The following is a 17977-nucleotide window of genomic DNA, read 5'->3' as shown; positions in this document are numbered from 1 at the left end:
ATTGTCAAACTAGTAGTGCTAAAATAATTATGTGAATTCGTATAAATGAAGATTTATTTATATTTACCAAGCCAAGAAAAGGAAGTCAAACAACAGAGAAGAAACTAATTGGATAACAAGCTCTGTTAGGGATGTAATACAAACCTAACTATTTATGCAGTTAGAAAGGAAAAGGAATAAACAGCAGGTCAGATGTAGATAGCAGGTCAGTTGGAGGTAGACCAGGTACAATTAATCTGTGCTATAGAGCATGTTTACTAACACCTTTAAGATTTCTTCAGTGAAGAAAATTATAATATCTTTGTATAACAATGCCGAGATATTAACAGGAAAACCCGTGGAATGGCTGGTAGTGATAGGAGACTGACAATATGCTAAAATGTGGTGCAAGGGCAGATAGAATGGGGTACAGGTCTTTGTGGCTCTGCAAAGAATAATTCTGCATTATCAGCAGAAATTAATAAAAGAAAGAAAGTTGTAAAATGTTACTGGGTTTTCCAAATCCATTTGAAATAAATTAAAGAAACCAGGCAATTGAAGAAGTAAGCTCAGTAAGATTAATATAAAACAGTAGGGATACGTGAATCCATGCTGTATGTGACAGATAACATACTTCACTGGATAAGTTGGGATACTACTGCCTTGAATAGTGCCTTTATAGATGATGCTACTTCTCCATCCTCACATTTGTGTAACTCCAACGACTATTTGAGACTGTTTAGCTTGCAGACTGATGGCAGAAACAACCAAATGCAGCATGTGCACTGCAGCATGAAGAAGGACATCAGTTTGATAATGCTGGTGAGAAAGCATATAAAACATAAAGGAGAAATACCAGCCAAAATGATTGTTCAGTTGTATTTGGAATAAAGTTGGGGGATAAAAGTGATATAAAAGTTCTTAGTGATATGTTTTCAGGTCACCTATTCTTTGGGAAGTAATAGCGCTCTAATCTTTTAGAGCAGGAACTCCAGTTCTGGTGTTCTCGTACTGCAACTATGACTTAAGCTTTTCCTGGTAAGGATAGAAACCTGCCTAAAGGTGACCAAGTTAAAAATCTTTTAATGAACTCTTAGTGCGCAAATACCCAGTATATACTTCCTAAGGTGCCAAAAAATCTCCTAGCTTGTTCCTGTGGACTTAGTTCCAACATATCTCTCAGCTCCTGCCTTTGATGGACACATGGGTGTCTTGTTTATGGAATGCCCCAGTATGTCCTCAGGTCTGCTTGTAAACAGACAAATACTGGTACAAGGGCTGGACTGAGCCGGGAGAGGGAAACAGTGGCTGGGGTGGTGAGTAGGCAAAGCTGCTGCTTTCTAGTAGTAGTGTTGGCTTGTCCTGATGTAGAGCGTATTGTACTGTAGTTGCTGAAGCTAAGCTGTAATGGCTGCTTTGGGCTTAGGACTTCTTCTAAGGGCTTCTTCTTCTAAGAACTCAAAATTTCTTATGCTATGTGGCCTTGGGTTGGACAGGACTAGAGTGGAGCAAGAGGCCAGGAGGCACTGAATGCAAGCTAGGCAAGGATGCTTAGAGTATAGGAAAAGAGAGGGGCATCAGCAAGACAGGATGCTAAAGAGGACCCAAGCATCTTAAAAATGGTCTAGGAATTTTTGGGTAGGGAGATGTGTTTCGCACTTCCCTGTAGAAAGGCTAGCTAACACTGTCTGGCTATTTTTCATCACCAATGCAGAAAAAGCAATAATCGAAGTTGCTCTTGCTATAAACATTTATGACATTTGCAAAACAAGTGATGAAGACGTTAGGAGTTCAAGTTGAAATATGTTTGCTGGCGATCCCCTTCTAGTTTAGCACTTTGAAACTTTATGGGTAGGCAACCAAAATCATTTCCTATTGGAGCTTACTCTGTCAGAAAAGATGAACTACCAAACTGAAAACCAGCTGATGGTTGCCAGCACTCAACAGCTGTATTCCTTTGTCTTATGCAACCAGAATACATCATGCCATATACGTGGTCTTAAAGCAACTTGCAATTTAGGGGGAAAACAAGTCAAGACTGCAGGCAGGAAAGGCTGGCGTGTTTAGTAATCCACAGGCTGTGTCATAGCTTAGTGCAACACAGTGACCTCATCTCTGTTCAGCATCTTCTAGTAGCTGTTGTCTGTGCTTGCCTTGGTGATTATAGCAAAGCCCTGGTATCTACAGCTCCATGAACTGAGTCAGCCTGCTAATGAGTCACAAAAGAGCAGTGTTCAGCAACACAGGCATTCACTATGCTGCCCTGCTTGGAACAGCTTCTCAGTGTTTATTTTTGTTTCGTGAATGGAAGTTTAGGAGGGGTCAGCTGTGTACTCCCAAAATTGACTTCTGAGGTTCTGGACGTTTCTTCTGTGTTCACAAAATGAGGGACACACACACACACACACACACACACACACACACACACACACACCCTTTCTTTTCACAGTGTACAATGAAGACAGCTATAATAACTTATTCAGAGCAGAAAGGGAAGGAAAAAATAGATGAAAAATGCAAAAGCTTGATAGTGATAGCTAAAGACATCAGTGGAATATCCAGAGCCGGTTGAATTAAGTGCTTAGATTATAACGATTAGAAAGTGTTCAGATACAGTAGGAGGAAAAATTCAGAATTCAGCAATGTATTTGTCCAGCAGTAATCACACTTCAGAAACAGCTGGGGGGTTTAATACTGTTATGTAGAAGCAGAGGACTGAGGAGACCTTCTGAATCACTTATTCTTTTCCCTTTCTTTTTCTGGCGCCAGTACTGCTTAGTTATCATTATCATTATAATCATCAAGTTCTATTACAATTCTTTCAGATTTCCCTTTCAAAATGCAGGGTGATAGAGTTATTTCTTCTGTGAGCTGAATAGCAGTCAGCAGCTGAGAGAGGGACCAAACAAAAAATAACTGTCAACTACTCTCAGGTGTTCAGAAATGTAACACCAAAAGCAGCAAAAGGTGATTTTACCTGTAACTTTTTTAACTGGTGGTGGAATATGAGAGAGTCCCCAAAAGACTTGTGGTAAATATTAGGAATGTTAGGCTAGTTTTCAAAGTTTGAAGTAAATGGCACGGTAATTAAAAACTTTGCCCCTGCTTGACTAGAATACTAATTTGGAGGAGAACTACAGGCTGGGTGTTGTGATCTGCGTTGAGTAAGAGTTCCAGCTAGAATTACCTTTCTGATACTTTCAGCTCTTAGAAATCTGTGAATCAGATCAGAAACAAAAGCTCATACAGAAGGCTGAGCTGTTAACAGGTACTGTTAGCCCATGACACTGATTTTTCCAAGTGGTGTTTCAGGTACTGATAGTGACTGTAAAAGCACTGTCCCATGGGAGCTAAGTGGGAGATGACATCTCCACCAGTTTCCCATTACTTGTAATCCCTGTCAAAAAGCAGTGTGCTCAGTGTCATTGCTGCTTGTTTTCAAGAAGTTGTACTGAAAGCACTGTGGGGAAGAATCTCACAAAGTGTGCATGTAGGCACCATACAGAGAACTGGGAACCAGTATAGCAAGATGTCTTGCACAATGCTGGTCTCAGCATTCATTCAGATAGCTTTTCTAAAGATCATATAGCATTAATTTGTTTATCAGCTGCAATTAAAAACTTTTCTCTGTGGATAAGCAAATCAAAGATTTGGCAAGTCCTTTCATTTTTAGTGAGTTCTAATCTCTAGGATGTGAAGTCATCAACTCTTGAATAATTTTAGTTAAATAGTATTGGAGGACACTTGTTTTGAAATAGTAACTTTTACTGAAGGAAGGATGAGTTTCCACAAGATACTCTAAGTGAACAGGAAAATTTAAAGCATTTAAAATTTTTGTAATTAAATAGCAAAATCCCAATGATTTGGAAGTAGTTCTTTGTCCTATCCTATTCTTTACCTCTCCCCACTACTCCCCAGGTCTTAGCATTATTTTTCAGAAAAGTCAGACATTCAGAAGCTGCTGGCATAGTTTTTGAAGATTAAATGGAAGTCGTCATTCATACAGTTTTTAAGACAGAAAGCTTTATTTTCTTCAGCCTGTTGGAAAATGCTGTGTTCTTTTATTTCAGTTCAATGCATTTGTTGTTCGTTTTGTAACATATTCAGAAATACATGTCAGAGTTGAAAATGTTTTGACCGTCTTACAGTCAGCTTTTATTTTTTAATAAGGTATATTTTAAACGTGTTTAAGGAACTGTCCTTCAGTATTACAAAATCTTTACTGGGTAAGTGTTTCATTTTTTTTTTTTTATCTTCTTCAGTTCTCCTGCCTTTGATAGATCGCTTGGGAGATGCCAAAGACCAAGTTCGAGAGCAAGCACAGAATCTCATACTGAAACTGATGGATGAGACAGCTACACCCATGGTATGCTTTCACTTTATAGAGATTCAGATATAGGCCTCCATTGAGCTTTTTACTTATGCATGAGCTTGACTTTGAATATGTCACAATGTTATGGTGACTGTTAATGGTGTAAACGTTAAAGGCATTCTTAATGGATTAACACTGATGCATTGTTCAGCTGAAGATAAAAACCTGGCACAGCACAATTGTGCAGGTTATGCATATCATACCTAAATTTTGAGTAGATGTTGTCATGTCATGTGGCAGGACTTTGTTAATTAAAGGATGCTTGAAACAACCTACTGGATCTGTGATTGCAAAATGGGAATAAGTAAGTTTATTTTGCTCAGAATTTATTTTAAAATTTACTTTGTGCCTGACACTTAGTAGTCCAACAGTTGAGATGGTGCATTTTAACATAGAAAATCTGGCTTTCTAAATGTATGACAAACATACGTGTGAACCTTTGACAAACTGAGATGGGGATAAATTGCCCTCTGCCTTGTTTCTTATGTTGAAGTTCGAATTAAGCAAACCTTTTCACAGTTCTTAGCATTGGGTGGCTTCCAAGTGCTAAATATAGATATATCTACTCATAAGATTGTTTAACAGGACTTCATTGTTTGAGGACTGATATTATGTGTAACTCTGGGGAGCCTGGTTGTCAGTAGGAAGTGTTCTTTGAGTTCTGAATTTCTTAAAAGATCTGTTTCTGAGTTTAAATGCAGAAGTTAATAGGGAGTGTCTCTTTGTTTGTTTTTTTTGTTTTGTTTTGTTTTTTGGGGGGGGGGGGGACACCAAAACGAAGTTCTTTTGCTTGCTAGTTCCTGGCTTTGTTTATTCATAGATACAAATTTGAATGTTTGAGCACAAGGAATATGATTTTGCAAACTTCATTTGCAGTTAGAAAATTGTTTGTGGTTGCTTCGTTTGCCTGCTAGTAAAAACAGGTTGCATGTTAAGCAAGTATAGAAACCTACAGATCTGAGTGGGATTTAGGCATCAGAGCGTCATCCATAAAGCCTAGCCTTTATCTGTTGATGGGTTGCAGTTTTGATCGTATTCATTGACAAGAGACATGGCATTTATTTCATGCCTAAGTGCAAGTCACTCGCAAGCGACAAGTTCATGTACCAAGATGCTCTGAAGTACCTTGCTTACAGACCTGAAAGTACACCTACCTCTACAGTAACAGGCTTCGGATAAATGCATAGCATCTTGGATACACCTTTCTTAAAACAATCACTGATAAAGAGTGTTGTGATTCTTTGCGATAGGCCGATAGGCCCTCCTCGCGAATGAGCTCTGGATTACTGGTCCATCTTTCAGTTTCTGAAGAGAGCCTTTGTTGTGAGGCTGTACTTCAGCCTCAAGAAGAGGAGGCTGAGGGGAGGCCTCATGGCAGCCTGCAGTTCCCTCACGAGGGGAGCGGAGGGGCAGGCGCTGAGCTCTGCTCTCTGGGGACAGTGACAGGAACCGAGGGAACGGCATGGAGCTGTGACAGGGGAGGGTCAGGCTGGGTGTTAGGGAAAGGTTTTTCACTCAGAGGGTGGTTGGGCACGGGGACAGGCTCCCCAGGGCAGTGGTCACGGCACTGAGCCTGTCGGAGTTCAAGAAGTGTTTGGACAACACTCTCAGACATAGGGTTTGATTTTGGGATGGTCCTGTGTGGAGTCAGGAGCTTGACTCTGTGATCCTTAAGGGTCCCTTTCAACTCAGAATATTCTGTGATTCAGTGATTCTATGATAGAAGGAAGCTTCCATCCCCTTTGAAGCTTTCCTGCAGTGTTGGAAAGAATACAAGATTCATGGGGTCCAAGGAACAGCATGCATAAATAAGGGAAGGCATGGCTCTTCTGGTAACTCCCCTAGGGTGGGGGAAACCCAGCGTCAGGTGTCTGTCTCAAGACATCTTATGTGTCATGAAAAAATTGGATGAAAAGCTTCTATCATCCTCACAGCAGGGACCAAAACAGAGAAGTCTTTCCTGTGCCTCCAACACTGAAATACAGAGTTTTAGGCTTCCTTTCCTGCAGAGAAACATCCCTTTGGAAGAGCTGGGTGGAATCTTTTTTTGGGGATAAGACTTGTATCTTCCTGATCTTCCTGATCATCTCCTCTGGTCTGTTCCAGTGTGTTTTTGAATAGTACTTAATTTGTCCTGTTGTCAGTTCCTTTTTCTTGTTTTAAATGTGTTTGGGTTTTTCTTGTTGTTGTGTTGTTTAGTTGTTTTTTGTTTGTTTTTTTTTTTTTAAGAGCTAGACATAGCTGTACATGGGCAGGAACCCTTCAAAATATGAATTGAGCTGGTATAAGTGCATGAATAGGATAAAAGAAGGTTGGCATCAACTGTTGCTAGCGAGACATGAGAGCTGAAATTTCTGAGAAGCCATTTGAATTTCTCTGTTTAGATGAATTCAGTTTTTAAAGTTAAAGGCTTAATTTAGTGAAAGACTAAATTTCTTTTCAGCCTGCTTTGTTTATTTCCATACTCTGCAGTTGCCTCTCTGGCTTTATTTTTGTACACCTACCATGGAGATTTCCTTTTTTCACATTTGTCCTGGACAGTGGCTTAAGTGGAGGGATGTTTTCTTTCATAAGATCCTGTTCTTTATTGTTAAGCTGTGTAATTTCAGCAAGCTATATTCTACTTATCTGAGGCTTGTTTTCTCTGAATGTAATGTAGGATAAGACAAACAAGAAACCACAGATGGGTCAAAGTGATCAAGTAGGCTCTAGCTGGAAAATCTTACATCTGCTGTGAAGTGTGCTCCTTCTTTAATAAAGAGGATGCAGTGTTCCCTGCTCCTAACGCTGCCTGCTTTGTTATCAGTAGCTGTTTGTGTGCATTTGTTTTTCTTTTGGCAAGCCAAATACAGTTGCAACCATTTGTATCTGAAAGATTTTATGTAGTCACTATACATCGCAATTGCAGCACTCCCAGGGTAGGAAGGAGGGTGGTGCCTGCGCTGCTGCGAACTGTGCCATTGCCAGTGTGCAGCCATTGCTAAGCAACACACCCCTTGGATGCTCTGCTTGAGAGCTGACGGAGGCTGTAATGGCAGCAGTGCAGCTGGGGGAGTTGCAGTTTGACTCTGTGCATCTACTCTGAGACACCACTGAGAATTCCAAGTCTCGTAAGTTTCGCGTTTACACTCTACACTCTATTCAGCTAGAGAACGACAAGGAAATTGAAAGGTAAACGGATAAACTGTGCAGTGAAAGGATAAAGGCAGGCAATGGAAAACAAAGGTGCAAGAAGGTAAACGAGGGTTTAGCGAGCCAGAGAATTATACTACAGGATGCTACACCAGCACAAAAGGAGAAATGAAATCATAACGGAAATGGAAGCGAAGAAGCTAGAATGAATTGGCAAGAAATAACTGAAAAATGAAGAAGTAAATTAAAAGTAGAAGAGAAGTAGACAGCAGGAGTGTGGATAAGCACAAGCTAAAATGGATGAGAGGAAATTTTGGCAGGGAAGCAATGAGAAGCCAAAAGAATATAGCAACTTCTGCTTGAGTCAGTAGTTTGAAAATGTTAACATTTGTTTTGTGTTTATTAACTGTACCAATTCTGCATTTTTTAAAGCCATTTCTCGTGCAATAAAAATACATAGCTAGATTTGTGATGAACACTTTTAGAAATTGTTTTGGCATAAGAATAATCTGTATCATGTTTCATGCTGTACATTCTATAACTTAATTTTATCTGCAAAGTGCCTTTACTTTTCCAGTGGACCTGTCTTATTTTTTTTTTTTTTTTTGTAACTGTTATTAATGTAATTATAGAAAATGGATAGAATTACATCATATTGTGCTCCTGGTAATGAAAGACAATTATTTCTGTTTTATAGTACATTTGGGAACACCTTGCTGTTGGCTTTAAACACAAGAATTACCGATCCCGAGAAGGAGTGTGTTTGTGTCTTATTGCAACCTTAAACATGTAAGCTTTTTGTTTCTATGGAGACATAAGGATTCTATTCTTTTTCTGAATCTCCTATTTTGTCTGAAACTAACACTTTAGGAAGTCTGATTCAATTAAAGTAATAAATAGGAAAAGTTGAACAACTTTACCTGCAAGCTTTCATAAAGAAAGACTAAAGGTATAATATTTGTGTCTGATTTAAAAATAGACAAAGGACTATTAAGAGAGAGATGAAGCTTGATTAATATAAGTTTGTATTTTATCAATGATAAGCTAAAAGTTCATTTTCTGATTTTCTTCCAGAAAAAGAATTTCTTTTCATTTTTTTTTTCAGTTATGGTGCACAATCATTAAGCCTCAGCAAGTTAGTACCGCATCTGTGTGCAGCGTTTGGTGACTCAAATAGCCAGGTAAGCATTCTGTTACTTCCTGGTGCTTCAGCAACTACAGTTTGAGAAAATTGAATGCAAAATAAATGTAGGCATTTAAGAAAAGCTGATAGGCTTGCTTGTATACAACAGATCATTTTTTTTCTATGGGACTGTAGTTAAAAATTTGCTTAAATAAGCAAAAACATCTGAAGTGAAAATCAAGATATAGTCGTAATGGTTACATATGTTGAGCTTCAGAAAACTTTTGAATGGAATCAGTCTCTTGATTTTTCTAAAGTTGCGTCTGAGAAAGAATACTAAGAATACAGAAAGGAAGAAGGCAGCAGTGGTAGGAGATGGGCAAATAAACGGAAGAGGTCTTTATGCTTATTTTCTTGATGCAGCAAAGTCCTTGTCTCCTCTATGTACCATAGCATTGCTCTATTCTGGAGAAAATCAGTTAAGAATTTGTCTTGTTTGTTTATCATTAGTGAAGATGTAGTTCATATCTTGATAGAGTGGTTGTGGTTTTAATACAGACTGTTACAAAGAAAAATACCAAAATAATTCCAGAAAATCTTTATAGAGAATAATGGCATTTACTAACATGCATTTTTGGCAGTTTTTGTTTTGGTGACTATGTTTTATATTTTTGTAAAAGGCAAGCTGTCTCTTTGCTTTAACTATTCTTAACCCTTACCCTATCTTGTCTTACTCCTATTCTTGTGCTTTTGTGATACTACCTAATTGCTTATGAAGGAAGTACAGGAAATGCTGGTAACTTTGGCCCACTCTTGTGGGCAGTCAGACACCTAGTTTTACAGAACGGCCTCACTGCTTGTAGAAAGAGATGAAGGCAAGATGAAGTATCAAGACTGAGTGCAGGGACTAACTTTTGGAAGTGTTGCCTAGTATGATAGGGTCCTAAATAAAGCACATTTTTGATAAATATTATTCTTATTTCATGTCATTCCCAGAAATTCCCTCTAGAGCTGTTATTTCTAGGATTTTTCATTTACCATCTGGAGATACTCCAACTTGGAACAAATACCATGTTGAAATAACAGTTGTATTTCCTTTCCATTCTCACTGTTTCAACCGTTCTGTGAAATGAATTGGTGTGCAGGCCGATTGGAAAATAAGTGAGCTGTCAGCAAAATGCTGTTTAGGTTTCTGTAATCCAGAAATGAATAATTTAAATTTGGCATTCACAGGTGAGAGATGCTGCCATACTAGCCATTGTAGAGATTTATAGACATGTGGGAGAGAAAGTACGAATAGATCTTACGAAGAGAGGAATTCCTCCTGGAAGGTGAGTTAGTTGTTTTCATTTTATTATCCTGAGCCATTCTGTTACTGGTTTTTGTCAGAACTTAAAACTTACTAAAAACTTAGTGATGTTACTAATGTTTCTGACTTTCTTTTGATACTGTCTTTCCTGCTTGGAAGAGGCATACGTTTATAGCTCAATGCAGTCTAATATTCACCAGTTAAAATACCCTGGTTTTAAGAGAAGCTGAGAGCTGGTGAATAGTAGAAAAATGTTTCAAAATTATGCAAATATATGCTGTATGTTGTGGGGAGTTACAGTGAACACTGGGGAAATAATTGGAAAATACTTGAATGTATGCATCTTGTTCCTTATTCTGGAGTTGGTATTTAGCCTGAATGTATAGAGTCACAACTGAATAACTTAAATCAATCCTTTTCATGCGTTGTGCGCGTGTGAGAGAAGTGTGCCTACATGCGTGAGAGTGAGATGAAAGTATGGCAAATATGCAACAAGCTATTACTTTCTTGAAGATAGTTATAATAAAGAAATATCCTCTCTTGCTTCTTGCTAATTACATCAGAACAACCCTTTCCACAATAGAGGTTTGCTTATGGGCCACAGTTAGATAAGAGAGAGCTGCTTTTCAGCGTACCTACTTTCCAATTCTGAAACTGAAATTTCTGGGATTTGCTGAGAAAGGAGTATTCAAAAGGAGTATAAGCTGATCTCATACACATGCTGTCACAGGACACTGGATATTTCTTGCAAAAGGTGAAATAAAAATCTGAAAATGCTTATTTCATCAGTAGTTTTTCTTTCTGAAGAGCAATTCTTTAAAGGCTGGTCGGTGTTGTTTGTTGCTTAGTTTATGTGAAATAAAAGTAGCCATTGTCTTCTTGCTACTCTTGTAAGGATTTGTTTCTTTAAGAAAACTAGGTAGAGCTTGAAATTGTACTTGGTGGGAAAGACTGTTTATACAATAAAATCTTTATAATTCCTTACTAAAATTATTTACACTTCTTAAAAATGTTAGCCTATTACAAACTAACATATCATTTTACTCGGAGTCTTCAGCATGTTTCTTGATATTGAGAAAACCGAATGTATCTATTATGTGGGGTTAGACAGAATATCAGAATGGATTCTGTGACTCGTGAGACCCCTCTAAAAATTATTAGCCTTAGTTTTTAATGATAATTTATAGGGTACTGAAATACTGTAATAGGAGAATGGCGTTGAATTTACTATTTCACATGCCAGGCAGAGTTCAGCCTCTTTGATCAAATGCTTTCCCTGCCTCTAGGAATGAGAAGTCATACATACTCATTCCTTTCTATTTAATGATTGTCACAGTACTGTAGTGTGAAATGACTGTGTGGTTACCACAGAAGTTTAAGCTATATTATTAGTACAATTTCAAAAATTCAGTTCTGCAGCAGATAATTGTATCAGAGAAAGTCATAATATATCAGAGCAGAAGAATGCAGATAACAAAAGCTTTTGTCTGTCCTAAGAGTGTTGGGTCTGATCATACATTTAGGTTCAGCACTTATCCTGTTCACATTTCCATGCAATACAAAGTAAGTAAATCTTGGGATCCAAATAGGATTAAACACCATAGGAGATTTTTCTCCTCAGGGTAATCAACAGCTTCTAATTTACTTGCAATAGTGGTTAACTTCTTATTCCTACTGCCTGAACCATTTGAGTATAAAATTCCCTGCGCTCTGAAAGCAAGCACAGTTTTACCATTTTCATTTACTTAAACAAGCAAGGTTGTACTTGGTGCATGTCAAACTGGTTCTTGTCACTGAATCTCAGCAGTTTCACACCTGACATCAAGGCCAGTGTAAAATAATACATGAGCTGAGGCTCAGTGCTGTGTCCTTTAAAGTAGTCTTCAGGCTGGGAGGAAGGGGGGAGATAAGATATACTTGAGTTGTTGCACAAAGCTACAAGTCTCCATCCCTAGCACTGTCAGAAAGTAGAAGTCCTTTAGTCTCTTCCTTCTTCTTAATGCAGTAACAAGGTACCTGACAAAGCTCAGGAAAGACGGATTAGCTTTGTCTCAGACTGTTGCTCCTTCACAGGCAGACCCACTTTAAGAGGTTTCTTCCCCATTCTCTGTCAGAAGTTCTCCCTTCACTTAGATGCATTAAACTCTTTGTGTGGATATGCAGGAGCTATGGTGTGTGAAGCAGCTTGATTTATGGCATCATCTTGCTGTTGTTTTGAGGGGAATTTATGTTCATATTTGTGTATCTGGGTAGGTTTTAAGGATTTTAAGTATTACAGATAATCTGTAATTCAGACACAGCTGTTTTCAGTTGTTCAGGTCAGCCTTAAAGAACCACACTGCAGCTCTTTCACTGTGACAGTGCATTAAAATGGTGCGTAAATGTAAATACTAGCACCATTACTTCAGTATTTGGTACATGTGATTTAATAGAATGTAGGCTTGTCCAGTTTACATAACAACTGACACATGAGAAGTCTGTGTGTTGCTGCTTGAGTGCACTCTGCCCTAAAGCTCTAAAAATGAGAGCTCATGTCTGCTGAAGGGAAGGAAAGTCATCAAGCATTGTTTAGAGAAATCAGTCAACTTCCTTAAATATGCAAATAGTGTAAGCATGTTGCGTCTATATAAATCCAAATGTAGTTAGTAGTTTAATAATACTAGGTTAAAAAGTCTTTATAATTTGCACCTGGTAGGTGTGCCTTTGTGGAAAATATTGGATTTTCTAGAGAAGCATAATTGGACCTGTATAGGAGTCTAGATGGTCAATAAAAGAAGATGGAGTTGCACTTTCGTATTTCAACTCTACTTGCTACTATCTCTATTTTTCTTCAGTGCAGTCTTATTCTTTCATAGAGATTAATTTGTGAATTTCTGTTTGTGACTGAAACCAGTGAGTTCCTCTTTCCATGTATTGTTTTTTAACTTATAAATCTCAGAACAATACCTTAATTTTGGCCTGAAGCACATTGCTCAAAAAATCAGTATCAAATCAGTGGCTGGAGATTTGGATGTTGTGTTTCACCTTTAGTTAAAGTTGCTGCCAAAGAGGATTGACAGTCTTTGGTACGGGGCCTGTAAGCATTAGTGTTAATATATTTGTGAATACTGAAAGTGCATATGGTATTTCTTGTTCTAAGAGCCAAGAATATTGAACAGTTTTTGTTCTGTTTGAGCCAAACGGAATTTCTTACAGTATGGAACATGTGTAGCTGATCTTCCATGAATAGAACTAGTACATGTAGATCTGGAGGAGAGCAGCAGTTGCTAGGTCTGAGTGTTAAAAGCCTTTTAAGAGTTTTCAGGAAGTCATCCGACAGCTTTTCCCACGATTACCTGAGAAACATAAATGTATATAAACACGTTTATTTGTTTAGAGAGCTCTTGTGTCTAAGGCCACAACTTGATATTTTGATATGTTATGTACTTTACAGGATGCATTTATGAATGCTACATTTTGTGTGGTATGCACATTCTACTTGTCTGTCTAGTTCATACTGTAGATAGGGTCCATCTGTGTGTCCAGATGTAGACATGTGTCTGCGAGATTTTTTTTTTTTTTTTTTCAAAGGAGGAAGTAAAGGGAAATGTATGCCAGCTCACGCTGTGTCTATACTATAGAGAATGTGTCTGAAGTCAGAAAGATGTGATTGTAAGCTTTCAGGAGTGGCAGTACCATGGTGTTCTCCAGCCTGCACCACTGACTGCATAGCTTTGAGTGTTGACAAATCTGTTACTGAATGTTCCTGGTTACTACTTTGTCAGATATTTTGCCCAGAGTGCGAAGCAATTTATGTATTATTATAATGTATTTATAAGGAAGCATTTCATTTTTCTCTTCAATTTAAAATGCTCATTAAAGTATTTTTTGATAACTAAGTTCAAAAGAGCAGGAAATACTTTTTCTTTCAAATTCTCCAAAGTGGGGAGGAGGGAGTGTGTGTGTGTGTACATGTACACAGCATGCCATCAATGTAACAGGATATAGAAAAACAAGGGGAAATTTTAATGGAAATCTCTTAATCTCTATAGTGTTGATGTTCAGTTTTTCTCAAGATAACAGCTTCAGTGTTTCACACATAGTGTTAAGTCCTTACTAACTGGGCAGACTGGTAATGCAGTGTTCAGTATGGAATCCAGTAGTGTTGAGGGGAACTCGTAGTCTCTGGTAAACAGTTAAAATACTTAATTTTGCACATATGTAGCAATTGCCTTGATTTCCTTTTAATAAAGTAAGATAGCATAGTACATTACTATGTGTATTGTCTGATCCTTCATACATTTGGAAGCATGTTGCACGTTAATGGGTTTCCACATGTGATTAGTGAATACTGGTACCCTGAAAGCATTTAATGCAATAGCTGTAGTTTTACTTTTTGAAGTCTAAATGCAAAAAATACATTACAGTATAAATTGCCTTTGCTTTACAAATCAACCTTTTAATGAAAAGACTAAGGTTTAATATTAAGGCAGTGTAGTCTGACATTTATGAATTGCTGCTATTTCAGACGATTTGCTGTGGCTGCAATGGTTGTAAATGCAACTGCAGCACAAAAGGGAGAGGTTCCAAGGAGAAGATTGACAAGTACATTAGGAGAAGATTATGCAAACTACTATGAAGTTATAGATGGCTTTGAGATAAGCTGAAATGGTAGAGTAACTGCTGGTTTGTGTTACGGATTATTCAATTACACAATTAAATTTTTTTTTGTTGTTTAGACATTTGAAGTAAGGTAGGCCTTCCTGTGGAATTCTAAGCTAATGTGATGTTTTGGTTGTGGGCCTGTTGAATACATGACAAAGTCTGCTCTCCAGCAAATTGCTTTCAAATATTTGGAAAGTAAAACTAACATGTTGAGAGCACTGAAGCATTTGAAAGTGTGGGGAAATGCTGAGGCTTTTCATATTGCTTTCTGGCTACATTTCATGATTTTATTATATCCTTTATTAGTAGATAAAGGAGTTTCAGGTGAATGAAAGGGGTACGCAGTGTTGGTTGATGGTTAGACTTGGTGATCTTAAGGGTGTTGTCCAACTTAAACGATTCTGTGGCTCTATGATTCTTTGACTTTGCTCTTTTCTGCTGTGCTATGAGAATTTTTATACCCAAGCGCTGTTCTTTTTTGGTTTTCCCAGTTTGTCTTAAAATAGTTTGGATTGTGAGCTCTAAATAGAGCCATTCAATATTTGTTCTTTTAGCAAATTTTGAATCAGATAATATAGCTTCTAGTCCTCGTAATGTAGCTGAGCTATATCCACTTAGAGAGTTGCAGACCGTCATGCGGTTTATAGTTGATAACTATGTGCTTAAGGTCAGGATTCAATCCTGCTAGTTTTGTATCTAAAAATTCACATGCATGTTAGATGTTACCATATGCTGAGTAGCCTAAGATGCAGAAAAGTCTTTGGAGAAATGTAAGGAAGTATTCTCAATTGTTTGCAGCTGAACAACTTACTATGTTAGTACAAACCCACTGCTAGTCTGTTGGTCAAATTTTTGTCTGTGAGACACTACTTTTACTTCATTTTCTGCAGAAGTGATGAGAAATAGCCGTTCAGGTTTGGCCAGCTTTCTTGCTTGAATAGCATTTTCTACCACGTGGGACCAGACTGAAAATGTGGATATGGATATTTTTTATTTTATTTGTTTATTTATTTATTTTTCTATTTACATTCAGCTAAGCACTTGCAGTGTGTTTTTTATTGTGAGTGTTTAAATCAGTGGTAAGTGTTGAACATAACTAAAGTGTTTAGTGTACCTTAAGTTTAGAAAAAAGTATTTTCTCTTTTTCAGTGGAGGCACAAGCCACTTCAAAAATATTGTCATAACAAAGCTGAGGTCTTGATAAAATTTATAATTGTCACAGAACAAATTAAATAGTGATCTCTATTTTGTTCACTTAAGCATTATATAGTTCAAATTGTTTCCTTACAGTGTTGTGTATAAATAGGGTAATATCACTGCCATTCTGAAGTCACTGTGTAACACTACTGAACCTGTACTTCTGAATTTTCATTATATTTAATAATGTTAATAATGATGCTCAGTTTTATTCTTCACTGACTTGGCTTAGCTTTATGTGCATTTGCGAGAAGATGCTCAACTAACTTAAGAAGAAGAGTCCTTTGGAAATTGTTTCTAGATATTCATAATACCTTGTATATTCTGTGTTACTGTTTTATATATATTAAACTAAGTTCTGTTTTTACCAGTAACCTGGGAGATTTCAGAGACGTAAATATACACGCGCACATACATATAATTTGTTTTTCTTTACAGGTTGCAAACAATCTTCACAAAATTTGATGAAATAAGAAACTCTGGAACTATGATTTTAAGTAGCATCAGTGGTGAGTATGAAAGAACATATGTTTATAATCAGCTTTATATTAACACAAGACAAATATTTAAATACTAGCATTAACAGTGTGAAATGGATGACTAGAAACATATGTAAGGCTACTAAGAAAATCGGACATTTACGTAGTGAAACAAACTTATATTAGCAAAAGTGTTTTGGGGACTGTCAGAATACAGTTGGAAAAGGTTTTGAAACTGCACGGAAACCAGCAGAGAATCTTTAACAAGTTATGCATCCGCTCAGTAGAGGACACAGGAATGCTGCAGAGTATTCATGCGCAGAAAAAAAATCAAACGAGCCTTTTTCCTATCTTACAGCATTTCTAAAAGAAAATGGTAATCAAGTCATGAATGTATTATGTGATTTTTTTCTCAGTTTAAAGTGTTGAATAATGATTGTAATACATAAAATTCTCAATTGAAGATAGGTGATTGCAGCATTCAAAGATACTTTAATGTTTAAGTTAAGACTTCCTCTTAAAATTCCCCTCTAATGTACTGAGTTTAAGGTCTTTTTTTGGTGCGTTTCATGAAAACAAAACCTGTTGTGCAAAGAATCCTTGTTGCTTCCTACTGCATTCCTGAGTTAGTATTTTATAGTATGAAAGAGCAAAACCATCGTTCTTTCCTACTTAAAAGTATACTTTAAGAAAAAAGGTTGCATAATATCACAAGGGCGGTGGTGTAGCAGTGGCTTTAATATGACTGGATTTGAAAGCTTCCTATCTTTCTTCTGTAAGCAATCAGTGGGTTTTGATTTATAGGGGAGTGTTTTCAGATACTCATTTTTGTTGAAACCAGTTATTCTGACTGAAAAGAGGCTCTGCTAGATCTAAGAAGTAACCGTGCAAGAGTAGATTTTTTTCTATGATTCTATGATTTTGAGGAATGCATGTGATTTCTTATTGTACAGAAATGTACTTTTTCATTTTGAATGTTCTTACCTTTCTCTTGTTTGTGTGAAAATGGAAGAGTTTGTAGGTTTGAAGAAATGTGTTTTCATACCTTTTCCTTGAGGTAATAGAGTTTTATGTTGCATTCTGGTTTGAAGTAAAACATTGCTGTTCTTAACACCTGAAGAATAAAAGAGTAGATTTGTACGGACTGATAGAAAAAAATAGAAGAAAATATGTGTTAATTTTGGAGGAAAATGTTTTACATAACTGTTCTGTTAGATTGTAGATTTATTCCTTTTGGAAGGGTAAACCATTGGTTTTTGCATTTAAAGTTCATGCTATCGCATAGGTTTGAGCTGTTCAAAGATACATTTTACATGTGTGTTTTCTGTTGGCAGTTCTCAGGAGAACTGAGAAAGTTAGAGGAGGGAATAAAAATGTGTTGAAATAATTTAAATGTATATGAAAATATAAATACAACATAGTTATTGCTGGACTAGTTTACATAGCACTTAAGAGCTTTTGGTCTGTATCTTATGAGAATAGACAAAGTTTCTTTTTCTTTAAGCCATTTTATCTCATCTGTACAATGCAGGTGTCAGTGCTCATTTACAGTGGTATAAATAATTTGTCTTGTAGATAGCAAATTGTGTGCAAAAGTTACTATAAGTCCATCTGTTTTGGTCCCAGAGACAGAATCCCTCTAGTACATTTGTTTCAGTATGTTTCGTTGAACTGTGTTTATCTGTTGAAGCCATCTATACTGTTATTTTTAAAATGTTACTGAAAATATATTCTTCTATTGT

General features: G+C 37.1%; 1 protein-coding gene across 26 annotated transcripts in view; it reads left to right on the top strand.

Annotated features, from left to right (window-relative positions):
• CLASP2 (cytoplasmic linker associated protein 2) overlaps window positions 1–17977 on the top strand; it is a 142438-nt gene that overhangs the window by 16095 nt on the left and 108366 nt on the right. For 23 of the 26 annotated variants that reach the window (XM_080580048.1, XM_080580070.1, XM_080580037.1 and 20 more), the window contains 5 exons: window positions 4242–4345; window positions 8181–8272; window positions 8589–8664; window positions 9840–9937; window positions 16195–16265. In XM_080580048.1, coding sequence (XP_080436174.1) covers window positions 4242–4345; window positions 8181–8272; window positions 8589–8664; window positions 9840–9937; window positions 16195–16265 — 441 coding nt within the window. Of the gene's footprint in view, window positions 1–4241; window positions 4346–7332; window positions 7462–8180; window positions 8273–8588; window positions 8665–9839; window positions 9938–16194; window positions 16266–17977 lie in introns of those variants that run through there. The other 3 variants (XM_080580057.1, XM_080580054.1, XM_080580067.1) reach the window with 2 other exon arrangements.

This window comes from Anser brachyrhynchus, assembly GCF_964034855.1.
Source record: "Anser brachyrhynchus genome assembly, chromosome: 2".
NCBI lineage: Eukaryota > Metazoa > Chordata > Aves > Anseriformes > Anatidae > Anser > Anser brachyrhynchus.
This window is presented reverse-complemented; position numbering and strand designations above follow the sequence as displayed.